The 27006-nt window shown below is 39.9% G+C and overlaps 1 protein-coding gene across 3 annotated transcripts in view; it reads right to left on the bottom strand.

Annotated features, from left to right (window-relative positions):
- ABCB11 (ATP binding cassette subfamily B member 11) overlaps nucleotides 1–27006 on the bottom strand; it is a 45744-nt gene that overhangs the window by 12139 nt on the left and 6599 nt on the right. For 2 of the 3 annotated variants that reach the window (XM_008634782.2, XM_017735805.1), the window contains 17 exons: nucleotides 26716–26763; nucleotides 26581–26629; nucleotides 24532–24773; nucleotides 21459–21546; nucleotides 20436–20569; nucleotides 18569–18740; nucleotides 16679–16803; nucleotides 15768–15942; nucleotides 12683–12796; nucleotides 10610–10720; nucleotides 9548–9673; nucleotides 8551–8754; nucleotides 7135–7305; nucleotides 6562–6763; nucleotides 5768–5843; nucleotides 4681–4816; nucleotides 3009–3167 (listed from right to left, as the gene is read on the bottom strand). In XM_008634782.2, coding sequence (XP_008633004.1) covers nucleotides 3009–3167; nucleotides 4681–4816; nucleotides 5768–5843; nucleotides 6562–6763; nucleotides 7135–7305; nucleotides 8551–8754; nucleotides 9548–9673; nucleotides 10610–10720; nucleotides 12683–12796; nucleotides 15768–15942; nucleotides 16679–16803; nucleotides 18569–18740; nucleotides 20436–20569; nucleotides 21459–21546; nucleotides 24532–24773; nucleotides 26581–26629; nucleotides 26716–26763 — 2332 coding nt within the window. The remainder of the gene's footprint in view (nucleotides 1–3008; nucleotides 3168–4680; nucleotides 4817–5767; nucleotides 5844–6561; nucleotides 6764–7134; nucleotides 7306–8550; nucleotides 8755–9547; nucleotides 9674–10609; nucleotides 10721–12682; nucleotides 12797–15767; nucleotides 15943–16678; nucleotides 16804–18568; nucleotides 18741–20435; nucleotides 20570–21458; nucleotides 21547–24531; nucleotides 24774–26580; nucleotides 26630–26715; nucleotides 26764–27006) is intronic. The other variant, XM_017735804.1, reaches the window with a different exon arrangement.

The following is a 27006-nucleotide window of genomic DNA, read 5'->3' as shown; positions in this document are numbered from 1 at the left end:
TTTTCACACTTTGAAATTTTTCTATCTAGTCAAACAAATAAATGTCAAACACAAGACCGAGCATTGCAAACAGATATAAATGCTTTCCCTAGGACCCTACAGTGAGTTCCAGTAAGTATTTATGCTTGTTATAAAGAAAATTTTGTCCACTGCTTCTTTATGGCTGGATGGTCGGCAAGATTAAGTAGGATTCCTCATTTCAAGAAAGTCGAAGGCAACACAGTTTCTGATTTCAAGAGGCTGGATTCATATCCACGCACCATGAAAGGTGTTCATGAAAAGGGAGAATGCTGAGAGCCTTTGTGTTAATATTCTATCCACGTCACCCACATTCAAAGTGGTTCCCCTGCTTTTTCTTATGCAAGAAATATGTTATGAAAGGCCTTCCCAGTTCCTGTACCCCGGCTCTCCATTGCACCTAGATAAAGGCTGACAGAACTACAATGTCTGCAACACACCTTGAGCATTTCTGATAAAGACAGTTATTGGTCAGCATGGGAGTCCCCTTGCAAGCTTTAAATTCAAGGAAGAATGTGCTTAAGAAAAGGATGGGAGGAAGTACGTTCTTACACTCTCCCTAAACTGAGAGCAAAACCAATTTATAGTCCTGCAGAAGGAAATTTGGATAACAATCATCAGGAGGAGATCTTGGTATTGCAAACAGAGGATTTTTCCCCCCCTTATAAGTCTGTCCTGTAAAATTGAACTACCCCATTCTGCAACCATCCTAACATGCTCAGTTATGTTTTTAATCTGTGATCTTTATTAAAAAAATAACACCAATCATGTCAACATGCAGCATGGACAATAGTATCAGGTTTATAAACAGAAAGATTTATTGCTGAGATGTCCATGTTCAGATCATATAAGTCTCAGCAGTTTTAGTGTGGACTATAATTTATCTGGAGCCGAGGACTCCATGCCCAATAGCAGTAAGAGCACATCTTTCAGTTGAGTTTCACTGGAAAGGATCCATACTCTGAGACAATTCCACAGGGAGAACCAAAGCATAAGTAAAAGAAACTACTGAAAACTTTGTTCAAAAGGTATATACACAGTATTATCCAGTTCTTCACTGACTTTTTGGGACTGATTTCTGAAAACCTTCAGGGCAGACTTAGCTAAATTTATCCTTTCCCCTCATAGGTGTGGGGATTTTTCCCTCACTCCCCAGCATATTTGTCCCAGAGTACAAGCCCACATGTCTGACACAACAACATTGCAGATATTTGGACAGATCTGAAAGCAGATGTATGTTCCATCTGCCTGACTGCCTTGGCACCAGGTAGAAATATTTTAAATTAACGAAAAACGCATATTGGACTTTCCTCATGTTCATTATGGCTTGCTTTTCCTTGCAGCCTCTTTCCTTTGATAGACTGAGGCCTTCAAGGGTAGGAATCCATCCTTGTTGATGAAGGTATTTAGCATCTTGCAGGATGACATCAGCCCCAGACCTCCCAGGGTCTAGAAGACCCTTCTCTACAGGAATCAAATGTTAGATTCACTGTGGAGTGTGTATAGCAGTGTCTCACCTGCTGTCTAGTGAAAGCCACAGTCCTTAATATGAGCCTAGACACTCAAGAATTGTTTGGAGGTGGCACACCTATGCCTAAAGGCCAAGCACATTGGGCAGAAGTGCTAAGTGCATCAACAGGGCCTGGAACATCCTTTATTCTTCTGCTTGCAGGATCTTACTTAGCAAATGTCAAACTGCAAGTAAATGTGATTCAAAGACCTGAGCAGCTTTCCAGAGAGAAATGTCTAAGCCAAAGCAGTTCCCCCAAAAAAACAAACAGCAAAAGGTCAACCTTTCTTTTGTTAGATTGCTGGCACTGCTCTTAGAATCCTTTTCTACCAGTAGCTCAAATGCTGGGGCATTCATTCATTCATTCATTCATTCATTCATTCATTCATTCATTCACTTTTTCCTGCCTGTAAGGTTTTCAACCTCCAATATCTGTCTACTCTTTAGGACATATATTTTGGCACACGCGTACCTACCCTGACCTAAGCAAGTGAGTGCAAAGCACAAGTTTTATCCTACCTCAGATGGGTACCAAAACCACAAAAAACCAGTGGCCTTCCCATTTTATTTCCAATGAATGTGTCATTACTTTACTTAATGGGATACAGCATGAACAGATGGGTTTTCTCTAGCCTAATTCTTGAAAATTTAGGACACTTTCCTAGGCACTAGTTAGAGCAGCACTGAGTATCTTCAGGCAGCCCTCCAGTTTCCCACCAACTTGGCAATTATTTCCCCAGAAAGCTTTTATACAAAAGGGGAAGCATCCTCTTTCTATCACAGCAAGTTTTTGAAGAAATAAACACTCATGGCTGAACTCAACAAGTTTCAAGAGAGGCTGTGGATTTTGATAATACTGCATCCTTTAGTGAATGTTAAGGTTTAAGCATATCTCTACATCCTGCTTCCAAATCTGTTGATGCAAGCCTACTCTTTGCTGGTGGCTGTGAACCCAGTTACAATTCTCTCTCTCTCCCTGGGCATTCCGCAGGGAGCAGGCAGCAAAGAGGTGCCGGAAATACATAAACAAAAAAGTGAAGTAATTTTTAGATTTGATCCAAAGCTTTCTCAAAGGCTTGCCCAAGTCTGTACAATAAAATTTTGCAGAGAAGGACTTTGCATGTGTCTCTCTCCACTGTATCTGCATGTAAGGTACATTTTGTCTCGTCTAAAATAAACTGTATGCAAGTACAGAAACCAATTCCCAACAGTTCCTGGAAAATGAACAAAAGAGATAATGAAGAGCACATGACAAATGCTGATAAGCCTACCCCTTCAAAGAGCTCTAATGATAAGTGTGATGACAGTGATATAAATAGCTCTACTGAATAATTGTTTATAGGCAAGAAGGTTAACCCCATTTACTTGATGAGATCTAAAGATTTGCCAAAACATGTCAAGCTGTGCATCATACATTCAGTCTCCTCTGTTTCAGAGCTAAAACAGAGCTAATACACTTTAAAATGTTATCATAACATACCCCAAGAATCTGACTGAATAGCAAAGCATAGAGTGGATTGACGGCTCCATTCACAGCTGCTGCCAGAGATCCAAGCACCAGGTATGGCCATTCAGAAGCATTGTATTTCAAAATTCTGGTAAATGAGACGGGCTTGGCATCTTCCTCCACAAAAGATTCCTAAAAAAATGGTTAGATTTATGAAGGGAATGCATTCCCCCAGTGATGCTCTCCCTTTGACAGCGAGATAAAATAGTTGGTTAAAATTTTGTGCCCAAACAGTTACTCTAGCTTTGGACAGGAGGAGCAGAGATGGCTTCTGTCTGGAGCTCTTTTGTGGCCCTAATGAGAAAAGTTTATTTAACAAGAGGGTTAAATAAACAACTTTTACCATCCCTGGGGAAAAAGGGAGAGATTCATACCTTTTGCAGCTCTCATTATTCCAGCTGCAGAGGTTATTTACAACCAGTTTTTCTGCCACTGAAACTCAGCCTATTCCCTTTCAGCTGTCTCCAGACGAGATGTGATGCAATACCCAGTGCCAAAACTTAAACTCCCTCCTCACAAGCAGCTTTTTGTGTCACTCAATCAATATTTTAAATATTATTTTTAAGTATTGTGAGTGACCACACTGATCAGACTGCATCAAATTAACAGGTATGTGATATAATTAAAACAAGAGAGATCTCAGAGTGATAGTTGGATCCAGGCTTTCTACATAGTAATTATGCCTCCCTTCTCTGAAATATCCTCAGACTATGTGCCCAGTAAGGGCAGAATATTCATCATCAAATTATAACTTATCCTGCAGTTTGATTTGTGCAGAATTTTTGTAACAGCATGCTCAGCCCTGCTTATTTCCCTCAATTAGTATGACTAGAAATGCCCAGACAGAAAAGACACTGTGAAGACCTATCTTTTGGAAATATGCAGGGAGGAGTGGGTGGAAACATCTTGTATTTTCTCTTTCCCCTGAGCTGGTGCCAGAGTGACAGCACTCAAGCCCTCTATTTATCCACAGAATAGGTTTAGCAATAGCATGAGGAGTAACTTCTAACTGCTGCTCTCTGCACTGAACAACTGCAGCCATGCAAACTGGTGCAGCACTTTGGAAACCCACCGTGCATATTCCTATGTATTCTCTGTAACTTTAAGGCATGTTGGCCTTTATTTTCTATGCCAGCTGATTGCATGAGGACACTGACAGTGAAAGGATTCTGGGCTAGGTTGCAGTGAGGGTGTCTTTCTGCTCAAGTCTCCAGACGATTTTTAGATGAAAGTGAATTTATCCTTTACTGAACAAGAAGCAGTGCCATTTGTATCACTGATTAATTACATTTCACAGGCTGAGCAGTTTGCCTTTTGTCACTTAATTCAGCTTTTATGAATATGTGTTTTTCAACTAAATCTACAACATATATCAATTTACCAACAGGTAGATAGCAAATAGCAAAATTTCTGTGCTAGAAATTTTATATGGACCAATAATCATAACAGCCATCAAAATCCAGCCTAGGATTTACACAGAGATAAGAATTGAAGCTGTGGTTTTGTTTAAGTAGAGAAAAGGATCAAGCCAAGAAGATGTACCTGCCAATAACTCCTAAGATACAAGCACATAGCTGCAGGTGACCATTAACAAATAATATAACCTCTTCAGTTGAAAATTTCGTAACAAACTCTTGGACCTGACCTTTTTTGCTTTTCCATCATCTTCTCCATAGGAAGGCATAAGATAGGTAGACTCTGCAGGATCTCCTCCAATAGACAATGGAGGGTCAGGGACCACATTAGAGAGCTGGGATCTTGAGCGCTGCCGAAGTGAAGCTCTGCACAGAGGACAGAAAGGGCCTGTTCTTCACAGCTTAGTAAAAACAAGAATTGCTTGCAAAGCGAGTACAGTTTTCATATCAATTTAAATCCACTGAAGCAATTCATAGGAATCCCACAGACTTTTTCTTTCTTTAATACGTTCTCGCAACTTCTTGGGAAGAAAATATCTCACTAACAGGGACAAATAATTTTCAAAATCATACTCCACTCACACCACTCAGACATTGTCTTAGATGTACCATGTACTGTGTATTTGTTAAGTAAAACTGTGGTGTGTCCTACTACATTTGCAGAAGTTATTAAGACATCAAGTCAAATCACTGTTACCACTACCAGTAATCCAGTCCAGCAAAACAGGATGCTGAAACAAACCATCTCTCTCTCTGGCAAAACATAACTCTGTGATGTAGGAGATGTATTCATTTGCACATGACTGACATGGGCTTGCCTGAAAGAAATCGTAAGTGTCTAGCTACAAGACAGTCTGGCTATAAAATGCTTTCAATTTCATCAAGTAGAAGACATAATAAAAATGTCATTGTAGATTGCATTGATTTCTCAAGTAATTGCACAGCAAGTAATTTTTCAAATGACTGGACTGAAAGTGCATTAGATATTACAAATATGGCTATATGTTAGTAATATCAAAACCAGAAGATTACCAGAGGAGATCAAAATTGGAGAAAAGGTACTATGGATAGAAAGGAGCAAAATTAAGAGCCTTGCTATTTATCCATGGACTTCAATCAGTAACATTATTACTTAAGCTATTTCTTTCCAAGTGAACTCTATCTCAGTAAAATGCTTGCAGCCCTTCAACCCTCTTTTACACAGCACACAGAAAAATGATTTATTAGCACTATTGGGATTTTGGAATTGGGAGATGAAGTAGAAACATTGAGAGTAGTCTGAAAACATTGAGATTTACAACCATTTTTAAGACTCACCGCAAACTGGCCTGATAGCTTCCCCTTCTGAATGACTGGACATTCTCGAGATTTGGCTCAACCACATTATTCTCTGCTGATGCAAAATACAGTATATAGAGCTCTTCAGTTAGTGCTAAAATTGAATACAACCTAAGTACACTGTGGCTCTGCAAAAAAGTGCATAGTCTCCAAGTCATAAATGGAATACTTTGTAGAAGGCAAGGGGTGTAATACAACCTTGCTATTCAACCTACATGTTTCACAAGTTTTATATTTGTATTTGACACGATGAAGTTAACTGAATATTAGCCCAAGGACAATCTCACCTCAGATGTGACTGCTAAAGACTTTTTACCTATTTTAGCTCTGCAATTGCTCTCTTATTTCAAGATAATCATATCCAATGTATGCCGCACAAAAATACAACAGATCATTCTATTAGACCTTAATTTCCAGAAGCTTTGATTCAAATCTGCCTCTAGAAAAATAAATAGGGTGGTTTCAGCATACTCTGTAATGTGCCTGAATTCCAAATGCAGCAGAGCTGGACTTTTGGCACTCAGTGGAGCTATAAAATGATGGATATTGCAGGTCAGAACTAATATTTCAGGGCAGACATATTAGGAAGGTCTTTCAGTGCATATGCAGCAAAACCACTTTGGCTACCAATGTACTATTTCTATGAATGATAAAATTCAGCCATAAAAGCAGAAGAGAAAAAGAAGCTAATAGCCCTCATTAAAAGAAAAAAAAAAAAAATCTGCATTCTGTGGGATTTTACATGATTTTATAAAAGAAAACAAAATGCTTACTTTCTGTTTCTTCTCTGTTAGGTGTTGTGTCTCCTTTGCTTTGCAAGGTCACCAACATGAAATAAACCCCTTTCCTCTTCAAGAGCTCCTCGTGAGTTCCTCTCTCGACAGCCCTGCCGTGCTCAAACCCGACAATGACGTCGGCGGCTTTGACGGCTGACAGGCGGTGAGCGATGGAGATCGCAGTGCGGCCGAGGCGAGCCTGAAGGAGACAACAACAGCCCCACTCCCAGCACAGCGCACTGAAATGCTGGGAACCAGCCGTGCAACCTAAAGGCTCCTCAAATTAACAGGAGTTTTTCTAATGGGTTCAGCTGACTGACTTTAGCTCCATCCACAACCCACAGAGGAGCATGTGTTTCAGGGCAAAGGGAGTGATAGATTTCTGTTGATGTCCAAACATAAGAAAAAATTATTCTCAGTCCATAATACTAAGGTTCTACTGGTACATGTGAAACAGTTATTAAGAAATGCTTCTCACAGATTTGTTGCAATTCAGTAGCACCCTCTGCAGAGTGCATTACAAATAATTTCTGCCCTTTCAAGTCTGATTTTTGCTATACTATAGCAAACCTTATGAAGCGCTTCTTGGACAATCGCTTCACTTTCATTATCCAGTGCTGATGTGGCCATATCCAGGAGCAGGATTTTGGGGTTTCGCACCAAAGCTCGAGCAATGGCTATCCTCTGTTTTTGACCTCCACTCATCTGGCTTCCACCCTCTCCAACATGAGTGTCAAATTGCTGTGCAAAGGAAAAAAAAGTGAAAATTAAACAGATAAGAAAGAAGCCTGTTAAGCTTCTGGTGAAGGTATTGGTAAAGTGTCTTTCAGATTTGTCCTTGGAGTAGACTTTAAGGAAAAACATTGTTAGTGCAGCAGATTCAAAGAGCCACAGGTGAAATAACTTTCTTCATAATGTACATGATCATTTTTCCCCACACCAAAAAGTACTCTCTGGTTAAAAAGGTGAGATGTTCTGGTTCAGCTCAAAACAACTATATCAGCAAAAGCTGAAATGCAGAGGAATCACCTACCCACTCTCCATCAGATGACTCACAAGCTAACTTTTCACAGAGCTGGACTTGTCTGCTGATGACCTGTGACTCACGAACACTGTGTCTGTGATTCATGGATACCATACCCTGGTGGCATCGGGTTAAGGTAGAGAATTAAATAAACACATAAAGCCTGGCATATTGGGAGACAAGATAATTATATTCACTTAGAGCTAAATCTTTTTTATTCCTCCATTTCCATGAAATAAATAGGGGCCTTTAAACAGCCTTTCAGTGAATAGTTTCCTGGAAGCCTGGAAATGCATAGATGGAGGATAAAGACAATATACTAACATTAGTTAATGGTACTTGAATCCTGTCAATAACATTCACTGTTGTAACCTGTCATTTTCAGAAGCTACTTGGCAAAATAACATTTTAGAAAAGTAGATAGCTTGCTAGTATCCAATTTGGGCTTTGTAAGGAGGAATGACTGAAGCCCTGTCATCATTCGGGAAGAAACTGGAGAAGAAGGAACCCCCAGCTGGCTTACAGAGCTTGTACAAGAAGGTGAGCTTGTGTGCATTAGTACAGACAGCTCAAGTAACATATGCTGGCTAGTGAGAGGCTGAGATCTACATTACTTTTGGCCTGAGCAGAAACAGATCTTCATAGCATGAAAAATACAAATTTTTAAATCATGCTATGATTATTACCATGACATTGAATGTTGTGTAAATGATTCCTGAGGAACTAATTCTTCTTGAGGTTGTATTTTGGGGGTTTTTTGTTTGTTTTTGTAACTTGGTGGCATACGTGTAGTAAGACCTAAATAACTGTAGTCAAAGGAAAGGTTGTTGCTTCCTATCTGAATTAATCTTCTGCCCTTCCACTTGAGCACAAATTGCTGCAGGCTAGGAGGGACAAAAGGACAAAAGGATTATCTTTTTTCTTATCAAATTCTGCCAAACACTTTCCAAGGCAGAGCATACCTGTGGTAAGTCCATGATGAAATTGTAAGCGTTGGCCTGTTTGGCTGCTTTGATTATGTCTTCCATGGTAGCCTCATCCCGCCCGTAGCGAATGTTCTCTGCAATCGTGGTGGCAAAGAGCACTGGCTCTTGTTCAACAATGCCAATCTGTGAGCGCAGCCACTGGATATTCAGGGAACGAATGTCATGGCCATCCAGGGTAATCTACAATTAGAACATGGACACAAAATCAGGAAAAAAGTCAGGGACATTATTCCCTCCAGTTCAGAGACAAAGAAAGACACAATGGAAGTGAAGGGCCTGTGATGCTGTGTGCCCATGGCCAGCATAAAAATCAGCTTTCAGACATAGAAGGTTGCAAAGCAATGGCAGTAGTATTGGTTCTTGGAGTTGTGCTCTTTGATTTCACTTCCCATTTCTGCTTGGCATCAGAAATAAAACCAGGTGAAAAGTAATCATGAAAGTGATTATTGTATGTTCACAGTAATTTGTTTCTTTGTATTTTATATATTCAAATACAGGTCAACATGTATGTGATTATGTGTTCCTATGGAATGAGATTTTGAATAGATGTCTCCTATGGAATGAGATTTTGAATAGATGTAATTCATATTCTTAGCCAAGCCATTACTAAATGGTAATTGCATATACCTAAGTGATATTATGGGTTCAATACTGGGTTTTCCAGAAAACATTTGTCACTCTTGAATTATCATTTCTATAGGGATTGTTTTTACACAGATTTAGCACTGAATTTTTATTTTTTCCTAACAGTTTGTTCTTTCACACAATTGTTTTTTAATACTATTAAGCACAGTCTTATAAAAGAAATGTGCAGGAAGATATTTTGCTCATTTAAAAAATAATTGGGGAAAAAAAAAAGAAGAAAGAAACGGAAAGGGAGTTAGTAGTCTTCCTTCCTACGTTGGAGAAGAAACCATGCCATTTTTTCAAGTTTCTGGGGCCAGAGAAACACATTCTAGGCTGGGACACTCACCATGCCATCAGTGGGGTCATAGAAACGCTGGATGAGCTGTATGGTTGTACTTTTTCCAGCTCCACTAGCTCCAACAAAAGCTGTTGTCTCTCCTGCTTTAATCACCACATTAAGGTTATCCAAGATCTGGAGAGGGAAAAAAAAGAAACAGAATCTATCTATTTTAATTCCCCCACAGTCATACAACCAAGTGAGTATATTCTGTATCTTAAAGATTCAAAGCAATTCTACAAAATTCGGAAAAGTATTATGAAGAAAGAAGATAAAGCAAGCCACATATTTTTACACTGTTTGAAGACTTTGTAGATGCAGAGCACTCATTTCCACAACAGGCAGGCAGATACTGACCTTTCATTGTTCCTGTTGTTCATCATTAAGAATTAGTCAAGTTAATAACACTAGAGAACTTATTAAATTATATTCGCTTTAAAGAACACTCTGCATGTATTGTAAATGTATGTTAAAGCATAAATATTAAGAATGTAACAGTGAAATTCTGTAGAAAAATCTGATACAACGTGTTTCCATCTTTACAAGTAATAGAACTAATTTGTTTGTCCAATAATATGCTTTTCCAAGGAGAATTTGTCAATTCAAACACACAAGTAGAGAAATAGTGGGATATACAGCCTACACTCCTGTCTCTTTCCTAGCATTTTAATGGGTCACATGGTGCATCCCCAAGGTAATGGAAGAGTTTTACAAAATCTCCTTGCACCATTCAGTTTATTACTTTGTGTTCTATCTTGTACACATTGATACAAGGACATCATTGATTGTAAGAGAAGCTATATGCAGATGAATTTGCCTGAAATTACTGGGAGTTTATGTTCATCAGCAAGGAATATGCTGATGTGGCAATGGATATGTCAGAATGGTGAAATAAGCAGAATGGTAAGCAGAAGAACCCTTTAATAGAAGAATTATTGAGTCTACTTTTAAACAAAGGGTCTGGGCTTCTGGAAAACAACCTCTACTGAAAATCTAGAAATTGCTGGCAGAACCAGGATATTTTGCTTGTTTACAATAACTGTGTTCACAGGATGGGTGATGAATTATTACCTTTACATCTGGTCTGGATGGATAATTAAATGTTACATTATGAAATTCAATTTCACCTCGTACTTTATCCAGCTTGTAGCCATCTTCTGACATGCAGTCAATGGTGGGTTTCTAGGATGAAATTTATTGGGTTATTTATTTGCTGTTAAACAGTCAACAGTCCTGCAGTAGATAAATATTCCCAACACCATACAAAGCCATGGCACTTCTGTTTGAACAGCACTTGGCTACATGGAGCCAGCTGCAGGCTCTGCCCCAGGGATAGCAGGCAAGGGACATGGAATTGAGGGCCACAGCGATGGGGAAGCTGTCCCTGGTGGGTAGCACAGACAAAAAGGACGCACCCTCTTCTCATAGTAGGCTTACTGCAAATACCACAGCCAACCAGTCAGGCAGTTTTTGCTGGAACTGAGTAGCTGACTGACTGAGGCATTTTGACTAAGCTAATTTAGCCAGCTCCTCAGAGATAAAATCTCACTCATAAACATTCTCTCACAGCACTGAACAACGAATTCATTGCTGAAAATCTGCAGGCCTTGCCACTTGGCAATTAAAACATCCCTCCTTGCACACCCAGTCCTCAGAGCTGAAATACTGAAGTTTTCCTATGAAGAGCTTTGGGTCTTGCATACTTTTGGACAGGTGTTGGGTATTGAGGGTATTATGCTAGACATAAGCAGAAAACTAAGAGAAATTTGAGGAATGACAAGGAAATAAAAATTTTTAAGGACAGATTTCTGAAGCATGGAATACAGACAATAAATTAAAACAATTGCAACCAATATATTTGATAATTGAAACGTGCATGATTTCTTTATATAGCCTAACAGATTGAAAGGAAAGGTAAAGTGAGAAATGAGTATGTTCTAAGATGTTAAGAACAGCTGCAAGATTGGTTCCTCTTTAGGAATATGACTTACTTAAATTCAGATACTATGATCTGTGAAGAAGTTTCACTGATCCTGCAAATGGGAACCTCAACATGACTACATTTAGTGCCAGGGCAGAGCTGTGCTTGTACTGTCTAATCACAAATCTACAAATGTGGCAAGCAGAGGGATCTAATTTTGTCACTCTTTCTCTAGACAGATGAAATTGGACGTTGGTTTGCTTTTTCTACCCTAAGGTTATGTGACTCAGCCTTATCTTGAATTTTGTGATTCTGTTGCAACTCTTTATGATTTAAAATTTTTTCTCAGAAAAACATGTCCCTAATTCATCTCTATTTTCAGTTTATTTTAGAGCTTTAGCTTATGAAGTGTATATGTTTTATCGTTATTACAGAAGTTTGAAGGGTTACTAAAAACTCTGCTAGCATTACCACAGCCTTATGTGCTCTGTAGAGGACAAGCAGCATTTTAATGTGTTTACACAGCTTTTAGCACAGTAAAGCTTGTCAACGAACAGAGATAACACATACTTTAAGAAATCAACAGTACTTTTCCAACCACTAAATTTATAAAACTATAGAAAGGAAACCTCATCAATAAATGCCAGTGGCATCTCAGGGTCTCTCATACAACCTTATTTCAAGTATCTATCTGTCTAGATAATATTGTGATTAACATTTATGACTGCTATATGACCAGTGCCTGTGCTCATTTGGTCCCATTTTATCTCAGGGTAGCTCTGGGTGACAGAGGCCACCTTCACCAGTAGTGCCAATGGAGCCACACCTTTTGATGCCATCTGGAGGCTGGGAGCTATGGGATGGCGGCTGCAAGCTTGGTTGCAGGGTGGCTATTACTGCGTGCCAGTACACCTTCCATGGGCCAGCACTGATAAGTAATTGCATGTAAGGAGAAGTGGGAACAAGGAACAGCAGTAGCTGAGGTAAAGCTTCATAGCTCAGAACCAGGCCACTTAAGAAATCTGTTCAACATGTTGTTTGAGCGTTGCAATAGACTTTGAGTCTTTGAGTCTATGCAATAGATTTCTCTATTGCATAGTCAATTTTTCTTTAATTGGACTCATTTTTCCTTATTTACAAGGTAGATAAAACCAGTACCACTTGGGGCTTATTTAATTATTTTTACACTACAAAGTAACATGGCTTAGAAATGCATTACTTACTTTATCTATTGTCTCAAAAATGTTTGTTGCAGCTCCACGACCAGTAGCAAAGGCTTCCAGACAGGGAGATGCCTGGCCAAGATTTAACGCTCCTATTAAAACACCAAAGAAAACCTGAAGAAGTGGAAAAAGAAGTTAACAAAATATGACATCACTTTTTTATTACAGTTTACAGCTTAGACAGGCAAGCCAAACTACAGCATCATAATGACTTCTCATGCATCTGCTGAACTGCAGTGGTTCACTATATGAGCATTATTAGCCAACAAGAAAGCAAACAAATGCATTTTAGAAGATACTTTCACTGTCTTTCACAGCTCTCCTTGAGGCTGAAGTAAATCAACTTGTATTTGCCTTGGCCTAAAAAAGTAAGCATCTAGGTATTTACTGAGATACCACTGATGTATTTTTAAGCTATCTCAGTTTGACTGGGTACCTCTTCCTTGAAACAAGGTCTGGAACAGAACATTGGTGGGAAGTAGATTATTTTGAGGATGCTTTTTACCAGTAAGCAAAAATAGAAAGAAGCTTAAAACCCTGTATTACAACCTTTGTCTATTGCAGTTCCTGTCTCATCCAATACTCACAAAACTTAATTTTGGGGAGGTACCAGCTATAGAGAATATTTTTTCTCTGTCTCCCAGAGAAATGAACTGTAAGGGTTGCTACCAACACTGGATAAGGCACTTTTTGAGGTGAGGTAATTCCATCATGTGGATGGACAGATTCTACAGGTAGCAAATACCCAATGTGCTCACTGTTTCAAGTTCTTTTCTAAGAACCAAAATGAATAGTTGCTCACTAATGACCCTCTTCTGAAAGTCCGAGGATCCCCTTTTTCCCTAAGCCTAGGACAACATGAGAGAAAATGCACCACAGCATCTGCTCTTCCTGGGAAGACTGACAGACAATAAAGGCAGCTGGATACAGTACTGAATATCAGAGGATGCTTGAGCCCAGGAATTCAGCCTTGGTGTGTGGCCTTGTGGATCAGAAGCAAGTGAAGCTGTAGCATATCAACTAAAATACCAAAAGTGTTTGCTCAAAATTTCTTAAGAGCTGCCAATGCTTCATTTTTATGAAAAGTTTTTATGAAGGCTCTTAAATATACCTTCTAAGACTGAAAATGCTGGCAGGGGCTTCAAAGAACAGGACACTAGAAGGTGGTGAATATAAAGAAGGTAGAGGCTTATTTAGCATTTACATACCACACAGATGCAAATTATTTCATTGTCTGTTTCTACAACAAGGAGCAAGCTGCATTGTATTGTAAGTATAGCTTATACTTCTCAGTGCTACTGTACTGGGGTGTGCTTTTGAACACTTTTTGACAGTTTTTTTCCCAGAATTTACTCTGTTTTACTTCTCCTTAGTTTCAGTTACAGAGGTATTTTGGCAGAACAGGTTATAAGGGTTGGATAATGTCTTTGGTGTAGGCTTTTGGTCCATTTTGCTGCTTTGTTGTGGGTGATAGTTTGGACATTCACATGAGGAGACATGGAATGTTATGTCTGGTATGTAACCCTTTGCTCTATTTTGGCCTGAAAATTCTGCTAAGAAGCAATCAAGTTACACAGGACTTAGTTCTCCTTTGCACCAGAGTGATGTTTCCTGGGACTATCTCTATAGTTAAAGTGGAGGAATCTACTGAACACATACTGTGCACTGCAAATGTCTACACTGGGATGTAGAGATCATGGCATACATTTATACTCAGCTTTACTACTAACTAATTTTCTCACGTGAGTGAGTCTCAAAGCAAGGAGGTTCTATGCCTGTCAGAATCCATCATGAACATGAAGGAGCATGTTCTGTACACCTGGCAGAAGAGGAAGGGAACGCAATACTTAGTATATATCAATGCAGTATGGCTGGTGCATGACTTTTTGAGAGAGCAGGAAAAGCATATTTCAATGTTTTGTATCTACAAATCCCCCTTCCTGCCCCCTGCCAAACTAGGAGTGTATGGTAGAAAATAGAAAGTAGAAGAAAGATGACTGGAAACTGTGAGTAAGGGAAGCATGAGGGAGAGTATCTCCATTGACAGGTACAGTTTTTCAGCTACAGGGTAGCTCCCCACTGTTTGCCATTTGTCATTTGGAACCACTGGACTATACTTACCATGTGCAAGGCAAGGAAATTGCTCACTTTGTTTTTCACAGCACTACATCATATACCTCACAGCACCTCTCATACTGGTGTTGAGAGCAGGTACAAATTATTTCCTCCTTGAACAGAATGAGTCAGGTTTACAATGTTCTCAGGGTAATTTGCCAAGTTCCATTTAGCAGGAAGCTTTGCACTGCATGCCGCAGGTGGCTGGGAACTCTCATGGTGTGCAACAGGCAGAGAAGGAGCAAAACTAGATGTCTCATGAGAATACCCAGAACTTACTAAGGTTCAGGAAAAGTTGTTCTGGGTTTGAACTGGAGTCTGCCATTTGGGCAGTCCTCGCTCAAGTAACTAACCAAAATATCTGTAGATGTTGGCTTTGTAGCACTGAGGCCATCAGTGGCTAAAGCACCTACTGTGCAGAAGTGGATGCACGAGTGCCATTCAGGTGAGCATAGTTTTTGTACACACTGCAGGAGCCACAGCCAGGTGTGTTTTTACCTGCATACATGTTTACATGGGCTTTGTAAAAACAAAACAACCAGAAATAGTTTCTCAAAGGAAGAGAAAGTGTTCATGAGCGATTAGATATGACAACACTTTCTTTGGTTAGGTGTCTCTTTACCACAATGTTTTTCATCATAAAGTTCTTCAGAGAAGCCAACATCCCAGAAGCACCATGCTGACCCACAAAACGGGAAAGCTAGTTCCAGGCCTCTGATAATTGTGTAGTGGGCTGTCAAATGAAAGCATTATTCTGATCACAGTAGGTAATATTCAAAATCTTTAAAATAAACATGGATTTTTTTTCAATCTTATCCAGTTGTCTCATACATATACTGAGTAATGATCTTTAAAAGACATACATAGTATTTGTAACCAGTGAGCCACCAGATACCAGAACAGATATGTGTTCCAGAATTATTATTTCAAAGAACAGTCTGAAAAAGTTGCATCAAGCTAAAATGAGTACCTGCAGAAGAGTGCCAGGTGAATACTCTTCTTCTTCAAGGACAAGTTTAGAGCCATACCAAAAGGCTAATGCATAACTTAGAAAAATTATAAACCACATGTAACCAGTGAACAATCCCATTATTATTCCTTTTCGAATCCCCCAGTGCTGAGCAAACACCAGGTTCTTATCATATCTGTAGAAAGAGAGAAAAATAAAAGGGAGTTAAATCAATTTGACATAAATTTCAAAATGAGAAAAGACCAACAAAATGAGGCACCATTGATGACTCGGCAGAATGTCCGTACAAAGGGTCAATACAGAATCACTCTGAAGTGAGATCACTGCTGAAACCAGCAATGCTTCCAGAACATGAAATCCTTGTATGTTCTAGTGTAATAAGCACAAGAAAAGCCACACTCATCACAGGTACCTCATCATGGGGCTTGGAGTTTTAACAGAGTAACACAGGATTTGAGAATTTGGCCAACACTCCAGAGCACATCCTACAGCCAAGTTATGTTTTCATAGAATTTAAAAGAAATTTGCAGAAACATCATCAAACCCTGTCTTGATAAACCTAATTCTCCTACTTAGCTTGAAAGTACTCAAAGTTTTCAGGTTTTCTGCAAAAGTGATATATCAGACAGTGTTTAGGGAAAAATTTGACAGAATGTTCCTACAAGTAAACATGAATTGAAGATACTATTGCTGATGCTTTATTTCGCTGATAGACTAAATTATAAAACTAGTTTTGCATCCATTACTTGAAACCTAGATTTCTGAAACATACATGCATAAAAGTCTCAAAGCTAATAGGTAGTCATAATTGTAGAATATAGAGATTAATTGCCATGAATCTGATGTGCATTACAGCATTATATTGCTTCAGGAAAAAGAAATCAGAGACCTTACAGTTTGTTCAAACAAACCTTTCAACTTCCTTCTTCTCCCCACCAAAAGCAGCCACTGTTCTGATGGATGAGAGCACTTCATCAGCCACAGCTCCAGCTTTTGCATAAGCCTTTAATTCTCGGCCCGTTAGTTTTGCCACAGCCTACAAAAGCATAAGCAGTGCTGGTTACACCTGAACTGCAGGTGCAGAAAAGGACAGTGATAAGCAATGTTGGCTGTCACTCTGTGCTGGCTGCTCTGCACTGGGTCACCTCCTGCACTCCAAGCAGGCTTTTATTAGGCATGCTGCACACTCGAACACTTAGGTCTTCTAGTGCCAGGGCATACCTTTGTAACGTATGTTTTGCAACAGCTCTCTGCTCCAAGTAGCTAGAAAGAGCAGCTGACAACTCCTGCTTTCCCTGCCTCCCACCCTCCCTCTATCTGCTCTGACTGGGCTGAAGCAGATTGCAGACTGAGGGTTTGTGCACAGTGGGAGCAAGGGGGATCTTTAAGTGCCAAGAGCAGACCTTTAGCTACTGTGGCAGACCCCAATGTCAGGAAGAAGAGGTAACTGTAGTGGTGGGGGAGGATAAAAACAGATGTTGCCCACCACTGTGCTTTGGGCTGATAGCAAACAGGTCCTTACACAGCAGCCCAGAGCACACACTGGATGCCAAAAGCTGACTTAGACTCCAAAAAGTGCTCAAATTAATGGAAGAAAATGTAGTCATTTACAATTCTACACAGAGATACCACATTGACTTGGGAATAAGCTATCATTAGAAAGTCTAATGTGTCAGTCTTTGCTTTCTCTTTTCAAATACCTTACCCCATGAATGTACTAGCCCCTTTTGAAGACAGGAAGCCAGGCTAGATTGACCTTGGGTCTATTTTCTTCATGGTGTAAAACAAAGACTAGGGCTGGAAAGGCTCATAATGAGGAAACACTTAACAGTAGGTATTGTGACTGGAAACAGAGTAACTGGGTACAGAGACAATGGAAAGGGAGAAAATTACAAACATAAAGGGGAATAAGGTCAGAAAGAAATCACAAATGAAGGAAAAGCATTTTGGGTTTGATTTCATTCCCTGCCAAGTTTCTGCTCTCCCCCTTCACATGAGTCATTATTCATGTCATCTACTTGCAGCCAGCACAAGGTGCTAAAGGAGAGCTGGAAGACAAGAAATTAATCACAGTTACATTAGAGGTTGGATAGGAAAATGACAGCAAGCTGTCCCTGATGTGAAAGAAATGAGATTGCCAGAGGGCTGAACCAAACAAGAATGCAGAGGATGAGCAGGAACCACCCAGCCCTGCTGAGCATGGGAGAGGAGGTGAGAGGGCAGAGGATCCTGCAGTTTCCCTTTTCACTGTCCTTCCTGTGTACAGTGACAGGAAGTCTGTAGGAAGTGGATGGAGACACAGAACAGGAAAAACTAGGAGAAGGTGCAGCAGCTTCTGGGACCAGGGACAGTTTGAGGCAAGTTTGAGTAGTTGTTTTCAACCATTTTATGTCTCTGAAACTTATCACCCAGAAAAGTCACTAATTTACATAGAGAAATCAAGTCCTGTATCTTCTAACCATCTAAACCAGGTGTGTAGTAAGAGAGAAGGTAAAAGCCAGCTTCTGATCTCAGCAACATTGCCCATCCACAGGACCCATAAGAAGGTATGCTTACACTACCATCTTAGAAGGAGGATTTATTATTCTGGGAATCAGAATAAACAAAGTGGGAGCAAAGCCCACTTCCCTTCTACCACACCTCTCCCTCCATCCCTCCCCCCTCACTCAGTACTACTGAGACTGTAATTTGCCTCTCTTGACTTTAAAGGGGTGTAATCAACTTCACCAATCCTCACAGATTTCTGGCATGATCTTTCCTGCTCATCATTGCTCAACACGAACCTTTCACAATTCACTTACCAAGCCATAGAGAGCTGCTCCAACCCCAAGCAGAGGGCTGACTGCAATGATAACCAAGGTCAATTTCCAGCCACTGACAAATCCCAGTAGAAATCCACACACAAAGGTGGTTATGCGTTGGATGAAGATTGCTACTTGGTCAGCAATAGCCTCATTAATTTTGTTAACATCACTGGAAAACAACAACAACAAAAATCAACAGAAGACTGGTGAGTATAACTTTTGTTTGTGTTGCAGGTCTTGGCCACATCTGGGTTAGTTGCTTTTCACTGGAGAGGGCCCTTCCTTCATCCCTATTCTTTCACCATCACCCCGTACAAAGACCCTACAGTGAGAAAATCTGATGCCTTTGCAATGGAGAAGGCTTTTAGGCACGAATACTACAGAGGAAGTACTGTCCTTTCCCAAGCAAAGTTGTCCTGGCAGCAGACTCATTCACTAGCTGGCTCTTACTACCATGCCCCAGCTGATTCAGAGGATGGGGCAGAGACATCTTAGCAGGATGCAGCTATGTGATAAAGGAAAAACAGCATAGCTCATATAGCATTCCTTACATCATGGGGCATTGAGAATGCACCATACTGGCCTGCTGAAGGGACAGGAAAAGGGAGGAGGTCTCTAACTCTCTTCTAGTTCCACCTTCCACGAGCTCCCAGTTCCTCTCTCCTCTCTACCAGGTACTTTGTTCTCTAAATGAGAAGGAGAGTGGGAAGATGGAGGGCTACTTTATGACCGGAGACAGTGAGAAAACATGACAGTTCTATTGTATGGAGGACAATGGTGCAGCAGTTGACACCATTTGGCCCCAGGGCAGCTTCAGAGTTCATTTGTTCTCTCTTAGGCATTGCCAGCACAGAAAAACTGTCTTAAATATAATCATCAATTATAATCATCAAAAACTGTCTTAAGTATAATCATTATACTTCTGTCACTCTTGGCTACTACCTCACCTCTGAGATTAGAACTACTGAGAACTCCTGGAATAACTTGTAGCAAGTGGCCTTGAGATTTAAAGTGCAAAGTTGGAAGCTTATTGATAAGTCAAGTGAAATTACAGTCCTCTGTTGTAAGAGTGTTGAGTAAAAGAACATGTTTATATTTCTTCTGGTGAATGTTTTTCACAGTCAGGGAGCTTTTGTAGGTGCAGGACAATCTTGTTCAAAAACAAGGGAAACGTTATTTATTAGACAAATACATTATTAATTCCTACTTTTTCCTAAGAAATTCTTCCCAGTGACTAAAGCTTGCCATTTATTCTTCATAAAAAGAACACCACAGAAAGCAATAGAAACCAATGAGTAAAATAAAATTCCTTCCAACGACAGAAAAATCTTCAGCATATGTGACTATTACATACTATTACACAGGCACAACTGAGAACAGGAAGCCATCTACAGTCAGCATATTCACCCCACAGCTGCCTGCTTGTATCTTTTTTAACAGAAGATTAAGCAATTTGCCCCAAATGTAATTTTCCTTTCTGGGAATTAAGAGAGGGTTCAAATCAGCATCTCCAGACTCAGGGAGCATGCACCGGCAGCCAAATTATAGATCACTCTGAAGGGACTGGGCACAAAAGGAGAAGAGAAGACAAACTGGAAAAAAAACCCCACCCCAAAACCAATCCAACTCCCACACACACGTATTTACTGACAGACAAGGCATGAAAGGGAAATAATTGTGGTTTAACAGTTATGGTACTTAGTTCAGAGATGGGGGAGCTAATCAGTCTGGTTGCTGCTCCCACGAACATAGCTGTATTTCTACTAAAAGGTGTTTGCCAAATGCCTGATTATTGGCACTCTGCAGTGTTTGGAAGGAACTGCGAAATGTTTTCTGTAGCATACGGGTTTTTTAGATTACTCACTCAGAAATTCGGGTGTTCAGTTCTCCTACAGATGTACAGTCAAACCAGCCTATATCCATTCGCATTATTTTCCTGAAATAAGCTTTCCTGATTTTCTGTATCTGACGAGCTGCAGACATAACCCAAAAGCAGATCTGGGAAAAGCACAAAACAGCTGATAAATTGCAGTAAAAAGTCTTTCTACTCCCAACAAATTAGAAAAAACGATTTGACTAGAATGGGAAAGGCTATTGATAAAATTACTATTCAGGTAAAATATATTCCAGCTACACAGACATAACAGTTGTTTTGATCTTTAAATAATCCAACAATTTTATATAGCCTCTGGATCAAGCATTTGTCTCAGTTCTGATAGGATGAGAGAAGAGACAAGTTAAATTACGTATGCAGCTACATGAATGCCATATGGACAAAGCTTTTTCCATCTACAACTGTAAGTAATACAGGGATGGCAGCCATCCTACCTCAGCAAAATTCTTGGATAGTTTTCAGGAAGGAGATTGACAAGTGATTTTTGCGATTAAAAACAGCTTCAAAAGCCATGGACCCTTCAACAGACTATGCAGGAATTGTCCAAGCTTTTGACTCACTTCAGTCATAGGACTGAACAATTACTACAGAATACGTAGGGTACGATTCTTCAACATTAGTTTCACATTAGTATTGCTCTGTAATATCTCTGTAATACAAACAGCGCTCAACCCAGCTGAGATGCCTACTGGGAATCTGCATGCCCTTTGGCTGCTATTTTTGGAGGACATGTGGATTCCATAGTAGCCACACTTGAGCAAGTATTGCTTGTGCTGTGGGTAAAATTCATCCTTTTACAAAGATATGCATGCACAAATCCAAGGAGCTCTCAGATTGCCAGAGCTAACATATTTCAGCAATAGAATGAGAACTGAAAGCATCTGTTCTGCTCAAATAAGTAGCTAAGCAGTTAAAACTAACATAATTATTATTATGAACTTAATTGTTTAGTGATTTAAACTTTGAAATCAAAACAGAAACCAAAATACTAACTTGGAGGTATCCTAACACAAGTATGGCACAACCAATTCCTGCATAGTATCCTGCAAACTTGGTCATTTCGTGTTCAATGTCCAGCAGCCTGAAAAAAGAAAAAAGGGGAAAAAAAAGGAAAAAAAAAAAAGAGCAATTAATATAGTTTTAATTTCTCACAGAATTCTAATCTGGTGTTTCCTCAAGTTAAGAGTCAGGCTAGGTGGAAGTCAGCTTGTTTTGCCAACAGAGGCATTCTCTCCCAATACTGAGGCTATTGCTAGTAGCTGGTTTCCTTATTCTGCCTGTTGCACAGGGGTAGGGAGCTGGCAGGTACCAAGAAATGCTCCTCCATCCTGGAGCAGCCCTGTAGTCTCCGGGAAACCCCCCCAGACTGCATGCCCTGAAACAGCACAGGTGAGAGGGTGTTTCAGAAAAGAGCTGCCCAATAAGTTTTCATTAGATGTTGAATGTGCGTGCTTTGTGCCATTATGGCAACTAATAACATTCAGATTTCAACTGCATTTTATGGGGAGAAGTGAGGGCTGCTAAAGTCAATTCAAATATTACTTTGTACCATAAATTTGCTAATCTGAAAAGACAATTTGTTTTTTTACTCAGGTAGGAGTGCTAAATTACTCTTAATATCAGTGAAGGGCACTGAATTGCTGCTTTTGCATTTCATCTACTTTGAAATAGGTTGTTATAGGTTCTGCCTTTAGACAACTTTTAAAAAACATCCTGCAGACAGAAAATTTTATTTAATTTACCCAAAATTTTTTACACTGAATTTTTAAGCCAAAAGGGAACCCTACGCACCTTACTTGATCTCTGACAAAAAACGTGGAAACAGAATTTCATGGAAACAGCATATCATGGAAACAACTCAGGTGCCTGAAAGGTATCTAGTACAATTTTTCATGATAATTAAGATCATGGAGCAGATCATCCTAGAAAGTGTGCCAAAGCACTTGATAAACAAGGAGGTGACTGGTGACAGCCAGTGTGACTTCACTAAGGGCAACTCATGCCTGACAAATTTGGTGGCCTTCTATCACAGGGCTACAGCATTGATGGATGAAGGAAGAGCAACTGACATCATCTACCTGGATTTGTGCAAACCATTTGATTCTATCCTGCATGACATCCTTGTCTCTAAACTGGAGAGACATGGTGGATGGACCACTTGGTGGATAAGGAATTGATTGGATGGCTGCACTCAAAGAGTTGCAGTCAAGGGCTCGATGTCCAAGTGGAGACCAGTGACAGAAGGTGTTTCTCAAGGGTTTCTCAAAGGTTGGGACCAGAGCGGTTTCACATCTTTGTCAATGGCATGGCCAGTGGGCTTGAGTGCACTCTCAGCAGGTTTGCTGATGACACCAAGCTGTGTGGTGCAGTTGATGTGCTGGAGAGAAGGGATGCCATCCAGAGGGATTTTGACACACTTGAGAGGTGGGACTCTGTGAACCTCATGAAGTTCACACAAGGCCAAGTGCAAGGTGCTGCACCTGAGCTGGGGCAATTCCAAGAATAGACACAGACTGAGTGAAGAATGGATTGAGAGCAGCCCTGGGGAGAAGGACTGGGGGATGTTGGTGGACAAAGTTTGGCGTGACTTAGGCATGTGTGCTCTCAGCCCAGAAAGCTAGCCATGTCCTGGGCTGCATCCAGAGCATTGTGGCCTGCAGATCAAGGGAGGGGACTCTGCCTCTCTATTCTGCTCTGGTGAGACCCCGCCTGGAGAGCTGCATCCAGCTCTGGGGGCCCCAACATAAGGAGGACATGGACCTGCTGGAGTGAGTCCAGAGGAAGGCCATGAAGATGAGAGGGCTGGAGCAGGCTGAGAGAGTTGGGATTGTTCAGACTGGAGAAGAGAAAGCTGTGGGGAGACCTTAGAACACCTTCCAGTACACTAAGGGAGTCTACAAGAAAGCAGGAGAGAGATGTTTTACAAGGACATGGAGGGATAGGACAAGGGGCAATGGCTTTAAACTGAAAAAGGGCAGCTTTAGGTTAGAAAGAAATTCTTCACTGGTGAGGATGGTGAGACACTGAAACAGGTTACCCAGAGAAGTTGTGGATTCTTCATCTGGAAGTGTTCAAGGCCAGTTTGAATGAGGTTTTGAGCAACCAGATGTAGCGGAAGGTGTCCCTGTCCATAGCAAGGGGATTGAAACTAGATGATCCTTAAAGTCCCTTCTAACCCAATGCATTCTATGGTTCTATGAATGTGTCCTGCCTGGTGTGTGGTTGCTGCTTAAGAGGTACAGATGTCAGTAGTAAATCCTGTATTCTAACTGCCAGCCCATCTCTGAAGGCTGGCTTGGACAGCCTGGAGCAAAATAATTTGGCCCCAGTCACCTACATCTAAGGATGTGAATTTCTTCCCATGTGCTCTGAATTTCAGAGACCTTTACACAAGTAACTTTTAACTGCAATTAAGTATGTAATGAAATGCCACTCAGAGATTAGAAAACCCTTGTAATGATGCACCAAAAAATTATTCTTAGGAAAGGTTACAGGTTCAAATCTGGCCTTAACAGATATCTGTATCTGAATGTATTATCTAGACTCCATTTATTATATTTAATGGAAAGAAACAGGCAATCTTATGGGGCAGTTCTTTTGACCTGTCTCAGACATCCCCCATAAGCTGAGATGAATTGCATTCTATAAATGCTCAATTCTCTCAGTGACAATAGTTTAGCTAACTTGCTCAGAAGTCAGCAGGCACCTATAGGTAACTAAGTGCTAACCAGAATGACTAGATGTCATTATTACCTAAGTGTAATCTGAGAAAATAGATTAATGAGCTCATATATATAACATACATGTCTGTTATCAGAACAATGATAATCAAAGAATATTCTTGCTGACAACTACAACTGAAAGACCAAGGTCCAAGCTGACCTTCTGTCCCTCCAGATAATATCTCCAGGTCAGAAACAGGACTATGTAACAAGAACCATGCCTCTTTCCTACCTCATGAATAGAAAATGTAAGATTTAGAGGCTGAACAAGACCTTCAATAGCAATGCATTCTCTGACAAGCTATGATAACAATGGGAAAGAAACAAATACATCCATTACTTACCCACATCTTATTGTAGCATTCTTTTCATTCTGATAAATAGTACCATTAATCCACGCTATGGTGTTATTTATACATGTTTTGTTTGGGTCTTTAAGCTCTTGCATTTCAATGTCATATTCAATAAATGTGTCTGCCATTGCACCAAACACAAGCAACACAGCTGGTTGGGCTACTCCATGAACAATAGCACATATACTACCAGCAACCATCATTAAAATCTCCGTAGATGATGAAAATCGAAACTAAAGAGGGAAGAAAAAAATATGGTCTCTGCTGAGAGGCAGTCTTCATATTGGTTGTATAATGATAAATCATTAATTAGGTGGATCAAATAAAAAAACATTCTCTTTAAATCTCAGAATTATCTTCAATACAGAAAGAAGACAAATCTCTCTGTCCAATCTAATCTAATTACATTTGCGATTACAGCCTCATAAATTATGAGCTTCCTTTTAACATGTGAATGAACATGTTTTCATACAACATTAATAGCTCAATATCATTCCACATTATCATCATTCCAGAAACTAGCTAAGAGATTAAGAATAGTAACTATAATTCATACATATAGTCTGCTTTGCAGATTTCCTGTGGGGATGGAGAGAGAGCAAAGGGAGGAAAAAGCCTTAGGGCATTATGCAGAGCCTCTGAATAGAGTTAGCCAATTTCTCAAAAGTCTGAGGTGCTGTGGTAGAAAACCAATTAAACATCTCAGAGCAGCTTCTCATAGATAATATTCTAAAATGCACTGGCTGAGCCAGGCAGTTGTGCATTGACTTTTAATCTGGGAGCAATGTATAGAAAAGAGCTTTCACACTGGTAACTCGGCAAAGATACAGTGATTTAAGTTACCTTTGCATGACTGTATGAACTCTGATTCTCAGGGTGAAGTCAGGTACAAATATATAGATTAAACTGTCCATATAGAATATCAGTATCAAATGCTATACATTTTGAAATAGGAGTGTCAAGAGGAATCATAGCCTGCTGAAGAACCTGTCCAGGTTCTGTATGTGCTATAATGTGCTTAAGAGAAGAAAGAGTGGAAATTTATAGCACATACGGAAAGGGACACTAGGGCAAAGACAAAATAAAGGGGAAACCAGTTAACACAAAAGAGAAATAAATAAAAGGTTCTTCTACAAAAAAGAAAAGAAAAAAGTCAGAAGAAAACTGTAACACTACCACTGTCTTACAAACCTTGCTCATAAGAAGTCTAGGAATTCCCTTGATTTAAAAAAAAGCACACAGAAATTGCACAGATATGTGATATCTGATCTCTCAGCACATGAGGCAAACTGTGTTTACCAACTGCACTTTAGGAGTTAAAGGCTACAGAATTCAAACCTCTCTGCTTGCCCTCTGTGGGGACAGACTGTTCTCTCAACCCAACCAGGAGCTGAGATACTTAGCCAGGTACAGCACCAGGGATGTTATTGCACTAGCCCAGTACTGCAGTCAGGACCATACTAGCTTGGATATAGTACTGGCTAACTGCCCGGACTATGTGTAAAATAGAAGTAATGAGACCTCTTAGCTGCATGCTGCTGGGTTGGACAACTCCTGACTACATTCATTTTAAAATTTAGAGGCACCCTATGGAATTACATCAAAGGCTAGATGTAACTCATACCATATGGTATTGTGCATCTATAAGTTTCCATTGCAACCAAATCTTCTAAAACCCTTGGGGCAATTATGAGGGAGCTAAATTATCTGCCAAATATCACACAGCAAATTTTTGGCAGAAAAAAGAATGAACCAAGGTCACCTAGATCCCTGCTGTGCATCTTACCTCATTTCCACATATCTACCTGTAGGTTAAATATAATGTGTTAACAGACAATTTTGACACCAAATTGACAAGATGACAAGGGGTTCTATTGAAATCCCTCTGAATTTTATTGGTAGGATTTCAGGCCAAAAGATTTAATCCTTAAAAGTTTGGCTTAGTCACAGCTATCCCAAAACAACCTTATTGGTTATTGTCACTTATTCTGCAGCCCAATACAATACACATCAAATATTTATAGGTATTGCTTTCATTACCAGCTGAAAGAAGCCAATATGAGCACTGTTTTCTTTCTTCTCTGACGACCTTCAACAACAGAAAACATAAAATTATAAACTTGTATTTTAGTACTTACTTTGTTTTATATGCAAAGTATAAAGAACTGAACTCACTTTTCACTTTCCTTCTGTATAAATGGTTCTTCATATGCATAGAAATTTCTGGCAAAAAGGATAAGATTTTGCATTATTATTTTTACTCACTTGGTTACTTCTCTGAAATTACATTTTATTTGAGACATTTTGCCCAGGATTTTAAGAGACAAGCTGTTTCCTTCAGATTTCTTTGGAACCAGTGATTTGATGGTTCTTTTAAATTTTAGACAGGAATTAGAATGAAGGTTAGGTTAAAATTCTCAAAAGGTTTATACTTTGTTCCATAAGCAGCTCCTCAAAACACTCTTT

Source organism: Corvus brachyrhynchos, unplaced genomic scaffold (genome assembly GCF_000691975.1).
Source record: "Corvus brachyrhynchos isolate BGI_N302 unplaced genomic scaffold, ASM69197v1 scaffold255, whole genome shotgun sequence".
NCBI lineage: Eukaryota > Metazoa > Chordata > Aves > Passeriformes > Corvidae > Corvus > Corvus brachyrhynchos.
The sequence above is the reverse complement of the archived record's forward strand: the minus strand, read 5'-3'. Positions and strand labels throughout refer to the sequence as shown.